General features: G+C 34.7%; 1 protein-coding gene across 3 annotated transcripts in view; it reads right to left on the reverse strand.

The window, feature by feature from the left end:
• The window catches only part of SELENOF (selenoprotein F), a 48,011-nt gene that overhangs the window by 23,161 nt on the left and 7,172 nt on the right, over positions 1 to 17,678 (reverse strand). For 2 of the 3 annotated variants that reach the window (XM_062580872.1, XM_062580873.1), the window contains exons 3-4: positions 10,116 to 10,179; positions 1,311 to 1,360 (exon numbers count right to left, since the gene is read on the reverse strand). In XM_062580872.1, coding sequence (XP_062436856.1) covers positions 1,311 to 1,360; positions 10,116 to 10,179 — 114 coding nt within the window. The remainder of the gene's footprint in view (positions 1 to 1,310; positions 1,361 to 10,115; positions 10,180 to 17,678) is intronic. The other variant, XM_062580874.1, reaches the window with a different exon arrangement.

Consider the following 17,678-nt stretch of genomic DNA (forward strand, 5'->3'; position numbering starts at 1 on the left):
TTTCACCATTTGCTTAGTTTACTTTTAAAAATTTCTAGTCACTTTAGCAGTTCAAAGTTCTACTACCCGTTTCTAATGTGCTCACATCATTGCCTACTGTGTTGTATCTGTGCCTATTGAATTTGCTGGTAAAATAATACTTTAATGCTTCTGAATACTCAGTAAGTCACAAAACTATATAATGCAAATAAAAGCTTTTAACAGCATTAGAAAGCTCTAAACCATTTAAGTTTACAGAAAGAATTCCCTAGGAGTATTTTACTTTCCCCTACTGAGTTAACCTAGTTGATTTCACCTAATGAAGCTAGTGGCATCTCTGATCAATTTTCCAAAAGCCTTGTAAAGTAAATACCAGATCCATTTGCACTGAGGATTTTTTTTGATAGTGTTCTGTACCAATTGTAGTCCAGACTGCTTTGAAGTTCAATATAGCTACAAAGCTTAAAATAAAAATGAAACAGCCAGACATGCAGAAGGAGAGAAAGCTCTTGAAAGAAACTGGAGGACACATATAGAGGCAACATGAATACATGAGACAGATGAAGTCTGTTTTGGATGGAATCTGCTGTGAGAAGACAAATCACTTATAGCAGCCATGCACAGCTATGAAGTGACTCCAGATGGTGCCATTTGGTGAGTAGAGATGGGAGCACAAAGATGTGAGAATAAAGATATGTATCTATGAAGCATGCTGGAAGTCCACAGAGGATGTTAAGAGACTAGATTTTGAAGTGAAGAGGGTACCGCAGATTTGTTTGAGCTTAGGACACTGCAGCTTACACAGCTTTGAGCATATGGAATGGTGTTTCTAAAGACTTCTCTATACACTGCTCTACAAAGCTGGATGTTTGAGGGCTAGAGGCAGGGAGGAAGATTCACATAACAAGGTGAAGAATGTCTAAGAGGAAGGAAAGAAAAATTAAAAATCACTGAATGTATGGAAACATCAGAAAGCCAGGGGAGGACAGAACAGGAGAGAATGAATTGAAACAATGACAGAAGCTCTAATAATCGAGATATCCACAGAATCAAAACAGAATAGAAATATTCTTCACATTCTTTTGCCATCTGCTATTGCTTATGGGTTCCAGGATACTTTTTGTTAGATTAAAAATAATAATAATAAATTGGTACCAAACGTTAAGTATCAGCAGAAGGAGCTTGTAAAAATTTATACCAGCAATGCTTATTTGCCTTCTGCTAAAAGATTACTTAATCAGCAAATAAGGAACAATGCACAAAAGGACTGTTTCTACCAAGTTTTATTCTTCCTAGTATCCCAAATAAGAAACATTTAGGTTACTACTCACCTTGATTTGCAGTCCCCTGAAAAGTTTTGGCTTGTCGCTCCTGACAAAAGCTAGGGTTTGGAGACAAGACGAGGATGGGGAGAGGGGTAAATAAATAAATAAATCAGTGCTTTTCTATCTGCATAAAACAGACTTATGTTTAAGTTTGCAGTGGTGCTGTAGAAGGCCATTTTAATGGTAAAACTCTGAGTATCCAAACAAAAGTAATAATACTAGAACATTTTACCTAAAGAAAAGCCTGTTTTTGCTAGTGTCCCGAACAAGCTTCTTATCTGCTTAGGTTTTCCTCAAACACTAGTGCAACTGTCTAAATCAGTCTCTCTCCATGTACAACTGACAGTCTTTAGCAGATTGGCCTGTATGTTGACAGCCACCTAATCTCAGGTGAAGTGTAACAGTGACCAAAAGCTGGCTACGATGAGCTTGGTGAGGGAGACTAAATATGTAACACCTCCCATCAGCACAAGCACACCACTTGTAAGCTGAGGTAATGTGGGTGGAAATGGCACGGAGGAAATTGTGGATTTTGGTGTTACTCTTGTAAACAAAACAGACAATGCCTTAGACATCTCAAAGACTACATTTTGAAACATAGCAAGTCTTAACAGTTTAAGACTTCAGGAGCCTCAAGGGAAGAGAAGATAGCAGCTTCTCTGCAAAAGAGATTCTTACAGCAATCAGCTCTAAGATGGACTCAGAGGCCTCTCATGTAGCTACGTGGAGAGAAGGGTAGGTTTGAGGTAGGTGGCTGACAGACAACTCTGCTGGAATTGCTAGTCAGCAAACACTAACAGCAGCACAGTCCCTGTATTCCTACAGCACATCAGTCTTTTGTTAACACTAATTTTAAAAAGAGTATCAACAACATGAATTATTTCAGGACAGATCATGAGCATAATAAGCTTTCAAACACTGTTCAGCCTAATGAATGTCTGAGTTCTGAAATATTTGAAAGTTATTCTAAATAACCTGAAAGCAAGAAGGAGAAATGAAGACCAGGCTATTTTCTAAAGGCTGAACTTACTATCTATAGTGACATTAAGTGGACTCAGGACAATCCTTTAGTATGCCAGCAGGGTCTCTCCCAGAATGATTCCTGTCAGTATGGACTGACACCTATAGAGATCCTACCTGCACGTTAAAGCTGCTTATTCAAGGTAAGACAACAATGAATCTAGCCCAAATTGTGGATGCATCCTGCTGCTGCATGGAGATGAATGCAACTCAGGACTAAAGTTTCATACATCGCCTCACAAAACGTAGCTGTTCGCTCAATAATTGTAAAGGTGTCCCCTGACATCTTTATACCTATCTCTGTATTACTGCTGATGCTTACCATAACATTTTCTTGTTGTGTATATACATATACAGAGTGGCATTTATTTCCTCCTCTCCTCCACTGGGCACTTGTTACAAGTCAAAATGATAAATTCTTCCAGCTTAAAATTGCACGAACCACTACAAAAGGGCCAATGCCAAGGCCCAATGAGCTCCTAAGGTTCTAAACCCCCTATAGAAGAGAAAGAGGCTTGCTTTTGTTATATAGATACAGTGTACATTATAACATTAGACTACAGTTCTACAAAAAGAGAAATTTCAAGTAACATTATAAGTAATCAGTACTTGCTCACATACTGAACGTGAGCTAAATTAGAATTAAACTCCAAAAGACAAATCATTCCCAACAGTGTTTCCCATGTCCTTGTGACTTGTTGTCTTACTGTAATTGGCAGTAAATGCAGAAAAGTTGCAAGATTTTTTTTTTTCAATTATTATTATTATTATTACTACTCTTTCTTATCTTTTCTTCCTCTCTCTAACGTCCAGAGCAGGCTAGACTACTTCACAGGGAATTCTTCCACAAATTTTTCAATTCAAATCTAAAGCTGAAATGATTTTCTAAGGCTTTATATGAAACAGAAGGTGTTGAAAGCAGTCAGTAGAGTGGGTTAATTGCAAAACTTCAAGAAAAATGGTAAGGCAGTATAGCAAAACAGATACAGTTTCTGAAGCAACACTGAAACATGTAACCCAAACACATTAAGAAATGGCCTTTAGGGGTTACCTCAGGTTACAGCACTTCAGGCTTACAACAGGTGTGAGGATTTGTTAACTGAGTGACAGAGACTCATGAGTGGCTGTTCTCTGGCTGCACTGCTGGAGAGTGAAGAAGCTTGCATAAAATGTGAACAGAATAGGGTAGACGAATAAAGTCTTCTACGGGTTTTATTACATTCTGTCACTTTAAAAGTAGCTATTACACACTTGTATCAAAGTCAAATATCTAAAACTACTGAAAGCTGAGGCACAACAGAACTTCAGGAAAAATGTTCTAGACAGCTGGAACAAATTCACTTTCTGTTATTAGTATATTTATTTCTAATGCTGATCGCAGGGACTTTCTGTACTAGTCACTTGAATTTCTGTGATGCGACAATGAGCAACACTCGCTATACAAACAGCATAATTTCCATATTGTAAATTTTGTAAGCTGAAGTGAGAAACCAATATAGCGTGCATTTTTAATGCATGTCAGTATCTTGTCAAAACACTTGATCTTTTACAAAATCATGCTCCAAGTTGAACACAGCCTCTGAATAGAATTGATGGGGTTAGGAAGTCGGATGCAGCTACAATGCACATTTGGGGATATGCAGCTGTTTGCCTATCATGTGATGTGGAGCACATGTTCCACATTCAGCAATGCCCTAACACTCTTCCCCTCTCTACTCTAATATTAACACTGTTGCTTCCTATAATCCCAAGGGCTTCCTGCATATTTTTATATGATCATTAATAGCTTTATGTTTAATACTACACTAACTATCTTCCAGTTTTTCTCTCCCTGCAGCTGCTTTAGATATCATACGCTGCAGAAAAATAGGTATTTTATATAATCCATCCATGCCTGAGAGGGGAAGGAATTTTCCACTTTGATTCCTTCTATGACATGAACTCTGAGCTTTGTGCCACGACACTGTTTCAGTAAATCAAATGCTAGACTAAGATCAGACCTATTCTACTGCCATCTTTGCAACTGTCCTATCACGCAATCTTAAAATCACTTCACTTTATGCTTTTGTAAAACATGTTCACTACGAAAGGATGTGCCTGCAATTTGAAGGCAGTCCGGAAGTGCATCTACAAAGTAGACTAGATTGCCACGCAGGATGTATGCCTGCAATTAAAAGGTCAGATTTCCCTAAAGCATGTCCTCAAAAGACAAGCCAGAGGGAGATTACAAAGTGCCAGACAGCCTACCAACAGCTCTCCAAGGCAATCTTGTGAATGCTGAAAGGGAGAGAAAGATCAGGTGTGTGTGGATACTGCAGAGGCCACCCTGGGCCAAACTGTCTTCCAAAGGGAGAGAATGCCTAGCACTGCATAGTGCTTTTAAAGAGCTAAGAGCAACCTCTGCCCGTGAACACTGCACAAGGAAAAACCCACTGCTATCATGATAATGTTCCTTTGTTTTGAGGAAGTCCATGAATACGAGACTGTTGGAATTAAAACCTAGAATCTTAAGGGAAGATTCCTAAGGAATCTAAGACTCACTCATGCCCAAACTGCAAGTCTATGGATTCACATGCACACACCTCCATGCCTTCTAGCAGAGGCCTGGCAGGATATACCATTTAAAAAAAGTCTCCTGACTCAAAATAAGTAAGTTGTCCACATTTGTCTCTAATAAGCTTCAGATCTACATGCGAAGCATAACTCTTTTATAGACTACCTAGTGTTACATATAAATGGGATGATCCAGATTGCCAAGGATGACTACATTCAGCAACATTAGTATTATTTAGAATCTTTCTTTAGAACATCTCCTGCTTGATCTGTAACTGGAAAAAATGCAAAATGAAAGAACCTGGGGTAAGATATTGAAGAAAAAAATTAAATACATCTCTTAACACTTGAATGAATCTCTTAACACTGCACATACAATGGCAGTAAAATTTCACGCTAGTCTTCAAACAACAACTGTACAAGCAGACAAATGTTTTTTGAACTTTGTGTATCTCTACACATATCAGAAGGATCCTAACAGCCTCAAATCAGAAAGGCCTGGAAGATATTAAATAACTTACTATCTCTCTTATCTCAGATTTTGATTTTAATGCCAGAAAAACAGCAAAAAAAATCATCAACTAATTGAATCTTGAGCATAATGCAGGCAATAAATTTTTACTGCCAAATTTTTGCTTTCTGGATAAGCTATAGCATGTCTTCTGGCAAGAATCTAATGTGATTAAAAATCTTGCAGTAATGGAAAATCCCACTTGTTCAAACTCTTCTTCTTTTTGTTATTAAAAATCTGTGCTTAAAGTTTGAATTCATTCCATTGCTTACTGCTGTAACACTTGTATTCTCAGGACATTTCTAACTTATGTATGCACACACAGATTCATCCCACTTTTTAAAAACAGGATGTAGCCTTCTTAGTATATGCTACTTTTCCAGGCAACAGAATCTACTATCTGTTTCTAAACTCTTGACATTGTGTGTAAAATCGTATCAAAATGCTGATCTTGCACTGAAAAGCAGCAGCATACTTTTTTTGATGAAGGTGACTATCCCTCCGATCTGTTGGTATCATACCAAAAGATTCTATTGTTATTTGATCAGGTCAAAGTAGTATTAGTGTTCTGAGAGCAACATCCGAAAGGACTACTTCATTGTCATTCATGAGTAAGAGGAATCTTTCAAAATTAGTATAAAGCAAGATCTATCTTTAGAGAAATATTTGAAGTCTCTTTATGATGCATGTAAATGTTTCATATACAGAATTATTAACAACAGATAGTTAAGGAAGCATGTAAGAATTTATTTTAGCAAACTAGCATTGCATTTTGTATAACTGAATTCAGCATATTCAATTCATATTTTTAAAACTCAGAAGTAAAAAAGACTAAAGGTACACAAAGTGAAGTATAGGAAATAACTGAAGTGACCTTATCCTAACACACAAGAGGAACACTGACGTACATCTAAGACTGCATGTAAATGGTTGTTGGCAGGAGTTAATGAACTAAACAGAGGAAGCAAGTGTAACTGATTATTAGCACAAATTGATGAAATCAGAGGTACATTAAGTTCTACATGGAACTGGGCCCTGAATTATTACATAAAAGTATTTTGAAAGCGAACCCCAAAACTTTGCTAGAAACAAGAGCTTGTACACTACTGCAGAATATTACAGATTTGTAAGTAAAAAGGGGCAAAAGGACTTGACCATACCTGAAATGATTGTAACAAAAAGTAGGTTTTGTTATGCTATTGCTATTCTTACCAAATGCTTAAAGCCATGGAAAGAAAGAAAAACAACCAAAACCAAAGCATTAGAAGAGTGATATTTTTTTTGAAGACAGTGCATTTGTATCAAATTGGTATGTTTATATCAAATTTACTTTGTATATCATCTACTTAGAAAAGATTATAAAAAAATGTATGTATAACATCAGCTTCTATCACTACAACATCCTAAGTATCTTGGTAAGTGTTTTTAGTAACTTTTCTACAAAATGCAAGATTTAACACTAATATAACTTTCTAACCTTTTCACCCATATTTGAGAATTACAGATAAATTAATGAGGAAATAAGTGATCTTACATAAAAGTACAGACTCATGACAAATTATTTTGTGGTAACTAAAAGAACCCCCTCACACCTGTGGAATCTGAGCAACACAACATAGTGCTTACTACCTCTCTTAAGTGAGAGATCTAATGTAGCTGTATGCTGTGTAAGTTCAATGATCAAGAACCTTGTTTCTGTAGCAGATCTGCTGGGAGCACGTTCATTGCTTAACTAAGAGAGTCACAGAGAGAGATGTGAGTTGTTCCCTTGGTGAACAAAATAAAGCATAGAAATGTTAAAGAAATGTTCAATGGAAAAACCCAGTCTAGTGCAGTCTTTGTTAAACTGAAAGCATGCAGAAGACTAGACATCATCACCTCTCATCTCATCACGAACAGAATACAGCTATTATTGAAGAGTCAACTTAAATCAAATATGCTAGATTAGTCAGTGACTGATCAGTTAATTTAGTATTCTATTTCGCAGTGTTAGCTTTATGCATCTCAGCTAAGAACAGTATAATATTCTGCGTTAGTTGATATAATAAGATACTGCCTCATCTACAAATCTTACTGCTTACATTTTCAATGGTCTATTTTGATGCAGTACTTTTAAATGATAAATGTTTAAGACCTGTTTTTTTGCAGAACAATTTCTAACTATATGTAATATAGGAATTAATTCTGCAGTACAGCATTTATAATAGAATAATTTATTTTTAAGGGAAATATAACAGGAAAAATATTTAATAGCTGAGCATATTGTAGTTTGTTACCAGATTGTTAGCATGAGAAGCTATATTTGAAAAAGATAACAGATGTCCTTGGCCATATTTGCAAAAGCATTTAACAGTCTGTAATGATATTACGAAGAACAATTTTCAATTTAAGTTGACTGAGAGTATCTTGCTGAGGACCAAATTTTTTTATTCTCTGGTCACTTATTCTCTTATTTCTCAGTGTGTGTATATATATATATATATGTATATATATATTATGGAATGTATTTATAGAAGTATACATACACTCCTTTAGAGATGTTTATACTCACTTTCAGGTGTACTCAGATACTATTTGTAGCTAAAAATAATATTACCAGTAATTTTGGTGGGATTTTTAAAATGTAACTACCACAGAATATTGCATTTGATCCTGGAATAACACACACACGGAGTTCTTTTTAACTGTCCTCTCCCTTCATCTGCACCTTTTATGAACCTTTATTAATTCTAAAGTATTTGAGGATTAAAATCCTTAAGTTATGAATCCCATTATAAAAAACACTGTTCACTCTTTGGCCACATAAAATGTAATCCAGAACTAGTCTGTAACAAATCAGGTTTGTGGGAGTAAGCTAAGTGACAAAACAATCTATATAAGTATTAAGGAAGACCTGAAAGTCAGATACAGCAATAACATATACTAATCCATGTAGTTCTAATACACACACAGTCCCACACTTAGTGCTGCCATTTTGTGTATATTCTGCAAGGAGAAAAAAATCCTAGTGGGAGCTGTGAGGCAGGAAGCAAAAAGAAGTATTTGCAAAGCGACATCGGCAATGACAGACTACACTGTTCAATGGAGCCTATAAAGACATTGCTTCAAAAGAAGCAACTTGACCTTCAGGCTGCCTAACTTCTGTAATACCCAAGTGAAAAGCAGAAACAAAACCAGTTCTCAAATGTTATATTTTAAGATGGAGTCATTAAATAATGTTTTGGTAGAAGTGAAAAAAAAATGAATAAAGAAGTTTTTAAAAAAAATCTAAGCAAAAGTATTTTCAAATTAATACTAATGTGAAGACAAATACCAGCTGAAGAAATGCATTGTTTTGTATTTCTAAATATAGTCTTAAAATTTACATCATTTTCCAATCAGTTCTGATACAGCAGCAGTAAATCTGAGCAAGAGAAACCGGTGATCAAAAGAAAAATGAGATAGTTAAGTGTACCAAGCAGTACTGTCTTTCTTCTCACTGTACCAAACAAGAATTTGTAGTCAAAACACAAAAACTACTGAAAAGCTACTGAACTTCATTCAGTCTTTTAAAAAGCAAGCTATATGATTAGTAGAATTTAAATCTTTAAATAAATTTAGAAAAGTAAGAAAAAAATGTAACATTTTCAAGTTTTTCTTTTTGTACTGTAAGTTTTAAGCTTGTTAAGCTATTTTGGAAGGTGTGCTGTGATGTGCACAGAGCAGAAATTGAGGGCCCTTCCCTTCTAGGACCAATATGCAAAGATCATTGAGAACATGATAGAGCCTGGAGCCAAACTAACAAGTTGACTTCTTCCTTCAAATCTATGGTTCAAAGAGCACTTAGCTCTTACAGATTCAGGTCCATAAAGAAGCTGGGTGAATGGGCAACAACAGCTAGGATTTTTTTTTTTTTTTTAAACTTTGCTAAATTTGAATGGACATGGATATAACATGGATAACATGGTGTCCTGCACTCCCCAAATTAACGTCTTCTCCCCCCTTAAAGTAGGGCAAGCCCTTGAATGAGTTTTTGTTTTGGTGTTTTAAATGGCAGGGAACAGAAAATATCCTTCCCCTAGTATTGCTGTCTATTAACTGAACTGTTTGTGGGAAGAGGTGGCAGGAGAGTGTCTAGGGCAGCATAATTTATGGTAATTGTAACCTTCTGTTCTAAAACTTTATTTGTTCATCAGGCAGCCTTCAAAACAGGGTGATATTAACACTGGGAATGGTAGATGGAGATGTGCTTTTTGTGCATTTTTATTTCTAAAGCTAGATCAGTCTTTTCTCCCTATGTTCAACCAACGCTAAGTACTGTCTTAGGAACTTCATTACTGAAAAAAATCAAAGTACTGCTATCACCTAAGTTCTTTCCCCACTTATAACAATGTACTAGGTTGAAAATTTTCACAGATTTTTCTTCCTGAAGCTACCCCCTACCACATGCTGATGGTATTGATTTTCCTTTTACACCACAGTATTCCATTCACTTTAGTCAATGGCTATTATCCACTGACAGAACAATTATCTGTAGGATCTCTGAAAAGAAAGCAGCTCCAAAAGCATGCCATATAATTTTACATAAAAACTATTGCAGAACAGTTCCACCAGTCTCAGGTCAATGCAACCTTTCCAGTATAATGTGTGAAATCTATGACTACTTGTAAAAAGTGCTTAAAAACATATTTTATCATTCAGCTGTGACAGTATTTAATATTTTAAAAAACAGTAGTGGCTTTACTTACCCTGGACTTGAGGGAACCTTCCCAATTTTCATCCACATACCTCTAGGACAGCTCCTGCATAAAGCTGTAATTATATAAAGAAATTGTTAATAAAAATATATATATTACTAGTTTACTTATGGCACATAATCTACTGAACTATTTGCCTCTGAGGAGAGCACATACTATTGTGTTGATGGTAACTACTGAGATAATTAAGATACTAAATAGAATCACAGATTCCAGATCAGTCTCTGGTTTATTCAACTGTTCACTAAAAATACATGATTTCCATTCATTATATTAAAAAAGTAATACCTAGAACAACAGTTGAGATTTACTGTTGTTGGGAGTAAAGTTTCAGGTTTTTCAAAAATTGCAACCGGGTATGTTGCAATGGGAATTATGGACTAAATTAATTATGGACTATGAAATAAAGAAAGCTTTATTTCTTCCTCCCCAAAGATACTAGGATACTTCTCATTAGGTGAATTTTTCACTTCCATTTTAAGCCTAACTTTGGACAATGAAATACTGTTCATAATAAAGATAAGGCAGTGACTTCAGATGTCTCATTAGGGCTAACTACTAAACTGCAGAAAGAGGATGGATCACATGAACAGGACGTAGTTGCAGTAATATATACAGGCTGAGCTCGTATATATTTCATGCTTGTACTCAGATACTTCAGCCAGCTGTGCAGGATGTTCAGATTCAATTTTCTTAAAGTATAAGATTTCAGTTTTATAAAATTGGATTATCTAAATTCAAAACCTCCATCAATCTTGCATACTGATATAGCTTTTAACATTTTTTTTTTTTTTTTGCAATATAGGAATGCAATTGATTCCATAGTTTGCTGAATCTAACTATAAATTAGCAACAGATTGTTCCTGCTTCTTAAACAGAACTTCACACTGTAAAGCTAGGTTATTTAACACTTTTATCTTACATGCAGTCGGTAATACTGTATACCAAATAATGTCCTTCCAACTGTGAAACCTCTCTGCCTACACAGGAGTTGACAGAAAAAACTTGAGTTAAAAATTTTTAAGCCAATCCATCACATACTAATTAAAACTCCTGCTCCCATTTTCATTTAGACAGTATTTTCATAACACACAAGCATGTCAGGACTTGGTGTCAAGGAAAAAAAAATTACTGAAATAAAGTAAAACTCACATTTCACTTAAAATATGAACTGTGAATTCATGTAATTAAATATAAGCTTCCACTATGAGATTTAATAAGTATTAACACTTCTGAACAAGGAGTGACAAGTCATAAAAGCAAAATAGATGCAATATGACAGAGATCTCAAAATAAGGCAATTCTATTTAAACCTCATCACTGATCTCTCTAGGCATTACAGACAGCCAGGAACACATATCTATCTTGGGAATATCAATCTTCTGAATTCAGGTCAAATTCAATATTTGCCTAAGCACTATGGATCAGAACACATGAAATACTCTAATCATTTGCTGGGAAATTATGACTTCTTGCCAGACCTGAACTAATCAGTATCATTACATCCCCAGGAAGTGGAACTAAAAATATTACTCCACATTATCTGTTCAGAACAGCATCTCAGAAATGTGCTTAACTACATTAACATTTTCAACTAAACATTAGATTTAAGATAAAAACTAGATTTTGATTGTTGAAACTGTAACTCTTCTATGAAGCAACACTTTAATATCTTTAAAATCTGGTATTTTAAATCTCAGTTCAACCTCAAATAAAGCTTTTTAATTAAAAAGCCACTAATAAACAGCTAATTCTGATACTAGCTTGCATAATTAAAGTACCTCTGGACCTAAAAAAATAAAAAGTAACAAAGATAGATGAAATACTGAACAATGACATTATAAACTTTGCTTACCTTGTCTCTATTCACTGTTCTTTAAAAAACACTTAATTATATCAACAAACTTGGATTCAGATATTTGCATATTCACTAATGCACTCAACTTTTATAGTGGTTCTATGCTACTGACAGTAGTCTTAAAATTTTTATATTAAGAAGTTAGTTTAAAGAAGTAGATATAAAGGAATAAGAAGCATTTTTCTAACTAAATTAATTATTTTTTATATATGTGTATAGAGAGCTAAATATTTAGGATAATGGTAAAGTGACCATTTTTCAATTTTCATTACTGCAAATAATTCTTACAATATATGCCTTCCTTTCAGACAAGCTTTCTACGGAAGCAAGATCACTATAGGAATCTAAAATATGTCCAGACATACTTTAATTATAAAATACTCTCCATTTATAACTCCTAGCTAATAAACTGAAAGTACAGTTTCACAAAGGAAACAGCTCAATCATTGATGTCTATATTCTGAGACATACTCTGCCATAATCGAAGCCCAACCGTGCTGATACAAAAAAGTTCAGTTCAGATTCATGCTGGGACACCAGCTGCTCTATACTGTCTCTCACTAGATGGCTAGACAAAGACCCCCCAAAAAAAAAAAAAAAAAAAAAAAAAAAAAGCTTCATTTATAACTGCAAACAAAGGTGTCTTTTGCTAGAAGCACAGGTTTACTTGCATCATTTAAAAAGCCCACAAGAGCATACTTGTTAATATCGATTTCTGTAACCATCGCATCATGTCCACAGCAGAAGTGCAGAAGTCCTGCAAACTTCTTTTGTGAAGGCATTTACTATATTCAAGTATTACTACAAATGACATGTATCACTCGGTGTTCAGGCATACAAATATGACAAATCCATTCATTACACCATACTTAACTCAAATTAGCTCATTTTAGAATAATGCTTCACTTGTTTTAGAGCTCATCAAAGTCAGTTTAGAACTACAAGCAATGAATTCAAGACTCTCTAAAACTATTACTGGTGTCCATTTTAACATCTACAATAAGTCCTATTATGGTTTCCAGGCTGATTCATGTCTGCATCCATAAAAATAACTTAGCTTGTTTTAAACATTCTAGCAGTATGCCTTCCAAGGCTACTTTGACAGAGTCTGAATTTTTCCCTCATCTTTTATAAAGCATGAAAATTGGTTACATTTCACTCAAAAATTTTCTGTAAGTACCTAAAAATCTGGAATAGCTCAGACTCCGCTGTAAATAAGATGACTCTTCAGAATGGAAAGGAGGAAAAACACATCATCATCAAGGTAAACATGACTGATAAAGGAAAAGAGGTAATTATAATAGAACAAAATACTATTTATGCAAGAATAAAAAGAATATAGAATATAAAAAGAATAATAAAAAAAATGTATTGTAAGAATAACTGTTCCACCAATTGAAAACAAGGACCCTTGACATAGGTGAAAGAAAACTAAGATTCCACCTGTTATTAGGAAGGGAATTAAATAATTCCTGCAAGACGAAATTCCAGCAGCGGTTCATTTATAAACAGGTACTGTAATCACAATTATTTATGAGAACTGCACAGAAGGAAAATTACATTGCAGCTATGAGACTGCTATAGAACCTTTAGGGCTTACAGCTACACGGGAGTTCAAACCAAACAAAACTGAAAAGACAGCACTTCTCAGAGATTGCCCCATGATCACGATATGGTGACACATTTATAGTAACCATCATGTCTTAAAACATGCAACAAAATGGGGTGTTAAGATAAAGCCACACACTGGCAAATAGGTATCCTAGGGTATCTCGATTCTCTCCAATATCCAATATCTAAGCATTTCCCTCTCATAATATCAAATGTTTTAAAAATAATGTTAAACTCTGAGAAAAAGAAAAAAAAAGCATGACTTACCACTACTGCTAAAATCCTGGAATTTTCACTTGCCTCAATTACAAGACAATCTCCCACTAAACATTTACCAATAACTAGTATTTTTCCAAATGTGATCAATTTACATTTTTATGAAATTCATTGAAATTCTGATTTCTCGGTACTATATAAGCTAGACTGCCAAAAAAGCCACTCCTCATACCAACTCACATTATTTTTTATCTTTAGAAAAAAGTTAGTAAGAGTCACGCAGCATGACTATCGCTGTTCTCATTAGCCGCAGTAGCTTGGTATGTGCAGATGGGTATTGTTATAGAATTATTTAAAATATTTTTTAAAAATTAAATTATTTAAATTAACTGTCCCCCCCACCAAATAGCCAAACTGCAAATAAATAATTGATGTTTGTTCTTTTGTCTGAGAAATGAAGTTACACTGAAAAGATATTTTGGTACGTTTTTTTTCCTCTTTTCTGAACTTCTACAGCTACCACTTGAATTGCTATTTTTACTAGAAAATTGAATTAGTTAAGATATAATTTGGTAAGTATTTTATTTTATATCAGGGAGAGAACTTAGGATATTTGTATGGAAGGTGAGAACCTGACAAAAATCACCCAAGTCTTCCCTGGAGATAAAAAAATCAACAAGAATCTGCAGATTAACAGAGCACTAGTCAGAAAGCCTCACTGCCAGGAACATTATGAATTACTGTTCTGTAATGCATAACAGCAATAAAGTCATTTCTGCACACACAGATCATTCAGAACTGAGGTCATCAGTAAATCTAGCTATACAGAAACCACTTTCATTCACAATTTATTATCCTATGGAAGGAGATGTCTAACTCTAAATGCAAGTTTAGAAACAAAGACTCAAACAGTCAAAAGACAGTATTGTCCAAATTAGTGTGATCAGGGTGATGTATGATAGTAAAATTCCTTTGAACAAACCCAAAGCAGAATCTAAGCTCTGCTTTATTTGCAGCAATGGAAGTTCCAACTGAATATAAGGGGGCAAAAAAAGCACAATGAGAGTGCTTAAGCACTGAAATAAGTTACCAGGAACAGCTATGGAATCTTCATCCTTGGAGAGCTTCGGAACTTGACCAGAAAAGGTCCTGAGCCCTCCACTGAGCAAGAGATTCAACTTTTCTTTATTCTGTATATGCATAGCATATTTATGCATTATTATTGTAACTGTAAGCATACTGAAAATATGGCACCCACATAGGATTGTTTTATTTTTGGTATTAAACAATTTTCTCCTTGTGGCACTGTATAAATATTTTTGCTCTTTAAAAACAGTAACAAGAAAAAAAGAAAAAAAGAAACCCCCCCCCCACACACATACAACAGCTGAGTTTTTGCTAACTTAGCACTCTAAAATGGCTTAATGCAAGGTCAGATGAGCAAAAGATCTGGCCCAAGGGAAGGGGAGAGACTTCAGAAGTTGAGCAACCACCAGTTTAGACCTCTGTGAAGCTGTAGTCTGTATTAGGTGGTGTGAATGACCAATATATTGTGTGTGGGGGGGAGGAGTAAATGGAGGAAGGGAAGAGAGAATAAGGGTGGGTAAATGTGCTTATATTGTAGGCACCCTGTCATTTGAAGCTGGCGAACAGAAGTATGTAAGCTAAAATCTTGAGATAGTTAACAGTTTTCAAGTTCCAATTTTGCAATATGCTGTCCAATTAACTTGGTTTGCTACATAACCATCTACTTACCTCTAGGAGTAAAATCCCTGAACATCTTTTCTATACCTCAGAAACTCTGCTTATATTGAAAAAAAAAAAACTTTAGAAGAAATGCAAAGAAAACATTGAGAACAGAGCTCATCAACCACTAATTTGACTTATACCAATGCACACGTACCATTTCATTTACCTCTTCTTTTTCACTGATAGGGCTAGAAAAAGGTACACACTAGGTAAGGCTTCTCCTCCAACAGACAAAGAGGATCCTCTAGTCAGTCTGGTAAGATGGTAAATTTCTGTGTTAGGCACTGATTACTTATCTTAAGGAACTTATCTAGGACTTCTATTTGTCAATATTAATTTTCATTAATGATAACATGTACAAAAGGAGAGGAAAGAGTGTATATTGATATGACTTACACCACTGAGTCATCATGAAGTTAAGTAGTTCTCTAATTTTACCCACAGAGTGGAAAAAAAAAAAAAGAAGTGAGAATGCTTCATTGGAACCATATACACTACAAGCCTGGGGCAGAACAAGCAGGTAGCCAACAATAATTTTCCTGTCCTGCTTTAATCAGCAAAAAGAAAAAAAAAAAGAAACAACAAAACTGGGTCACACAAGAGTAGTCCAAAGCATCAGAAGTATTTAAAGCCATCTTCTCTCAATGGTTTCAATAATTATTATGAATTTCGCAAACTATCTGGAGTTTTAAGAAGCAAGTCTGTACAAGCCTGTCACCTTATATCTCCTTGCAACCTGTAACAGCACACTTAGAAGGTTTATATGTGTAGAGAAGTGGCATTTTAAGATTATTTGATTTTTTAATAAAAGTAATGAATATCATAATTACAACTGAAATGCTTATTAGTAAAATTACATTAAATATTTATTTCATTTCCAGGAGGGTTTGACACTAACTCCACTGAAAGAATAGGTTTTAAGTTATGGCCAAATTGTTCCATAATGAGAACAGAAGCACTATTAATTAGGATGAAAATAATCTGTAGGGAGGAATAGTTGCTACATACATACCAGAATTTTTAAAGGCCTGAGTGATAGTTTCTGACAGTTCTGAGAGACAGCTCTAATAAACTAGAGAAAATCAAGTCTGCACAGGCATTTTTTTTAACCTGCAATTGAAACAGGAGTCTACTTTCTTCAGAACAAGTCAAGATGTATAGCAGCTGCTAGTTATTTGAGCTAAATGGGTATAATTTGCTCTTATTTTTTACACATTGTCCCTCACCTCCATATTGTTCACTCACAAAAACCTCTCATGTATTGGACGATATTATTCAGAAAGATGTGGCTAGGGTGGAAGTAGGAGTCAGAGTCCAAGTTAAATATATTGGTGTAAGACAAATTTTAAGTTGGGAACCTCCTCATTTACAGCACAATAATCCATTTTAAGTTTCAGAAATACTTTAGTTATGTTATATAGTTATATCTAGTACAAGTTAGGCAAAAGAAAATCCTAAATTTCTCATGATGTTAGCAATGTAAAGGCTAGATATTCTAATATATTACATGCTTTGACTGGTTCTTTATCATATTTTGACAACCTTGGATATGTGCACAAGAAAAAGCTGCTAAAAATCTCAAGATTTCACATGTTTTTGCTGAACTTTGTACAGTGATGCAGTTATTATCCATCTTTGAGTGACTTTAGAATCATGCATATAGATTTCTGTATCAATATTTACCCTGTTTTACAGTAGAGCCATATACTATCTAAACACGCTAACATTTCAGGTATATAGTAGACACATGTGATGTCACCCATGACAATTAGCCACCTCAGCTGTATATTCTAATGACTCAAATTGCTTCGCAAACTTTTGCTTACATTTGATGTCAAGTTACTTAATTCACTAAACTGCATGTTACCACATTACAAATATTGACTATACAAGTTAAAAATGCTCAAGTTCAACACACCTTAACGTGCAAAATGTATTTCAAGCTCAGTTTAGAAATCATATTGATGACTTGGACGGGTAGTAGCAATCCTGCACAGTACAACTGCTAAAATAGAATACATCGTAGATTTAACATCACATGGTTGACTCTTAAAATCAAATTACACTTTGACACAAATACATTTTTGCAGATAAATCAAAAAGATTATAATATACAATAA

The sequence above is a fragment of the Rhea pennata genome, chromosome 8, assembly GCF_028389875.1.
Source record: "Rhea pennata isolate bPtePen1 chromosome 8, bPtePen1.pri, whole genome shotgun sequence".
Lineage (NCBI taxonomy): Eukaryota > Metazoa > Chordata > Aves > Rheiformes > Rheidae > Rhea > Rhea pennata.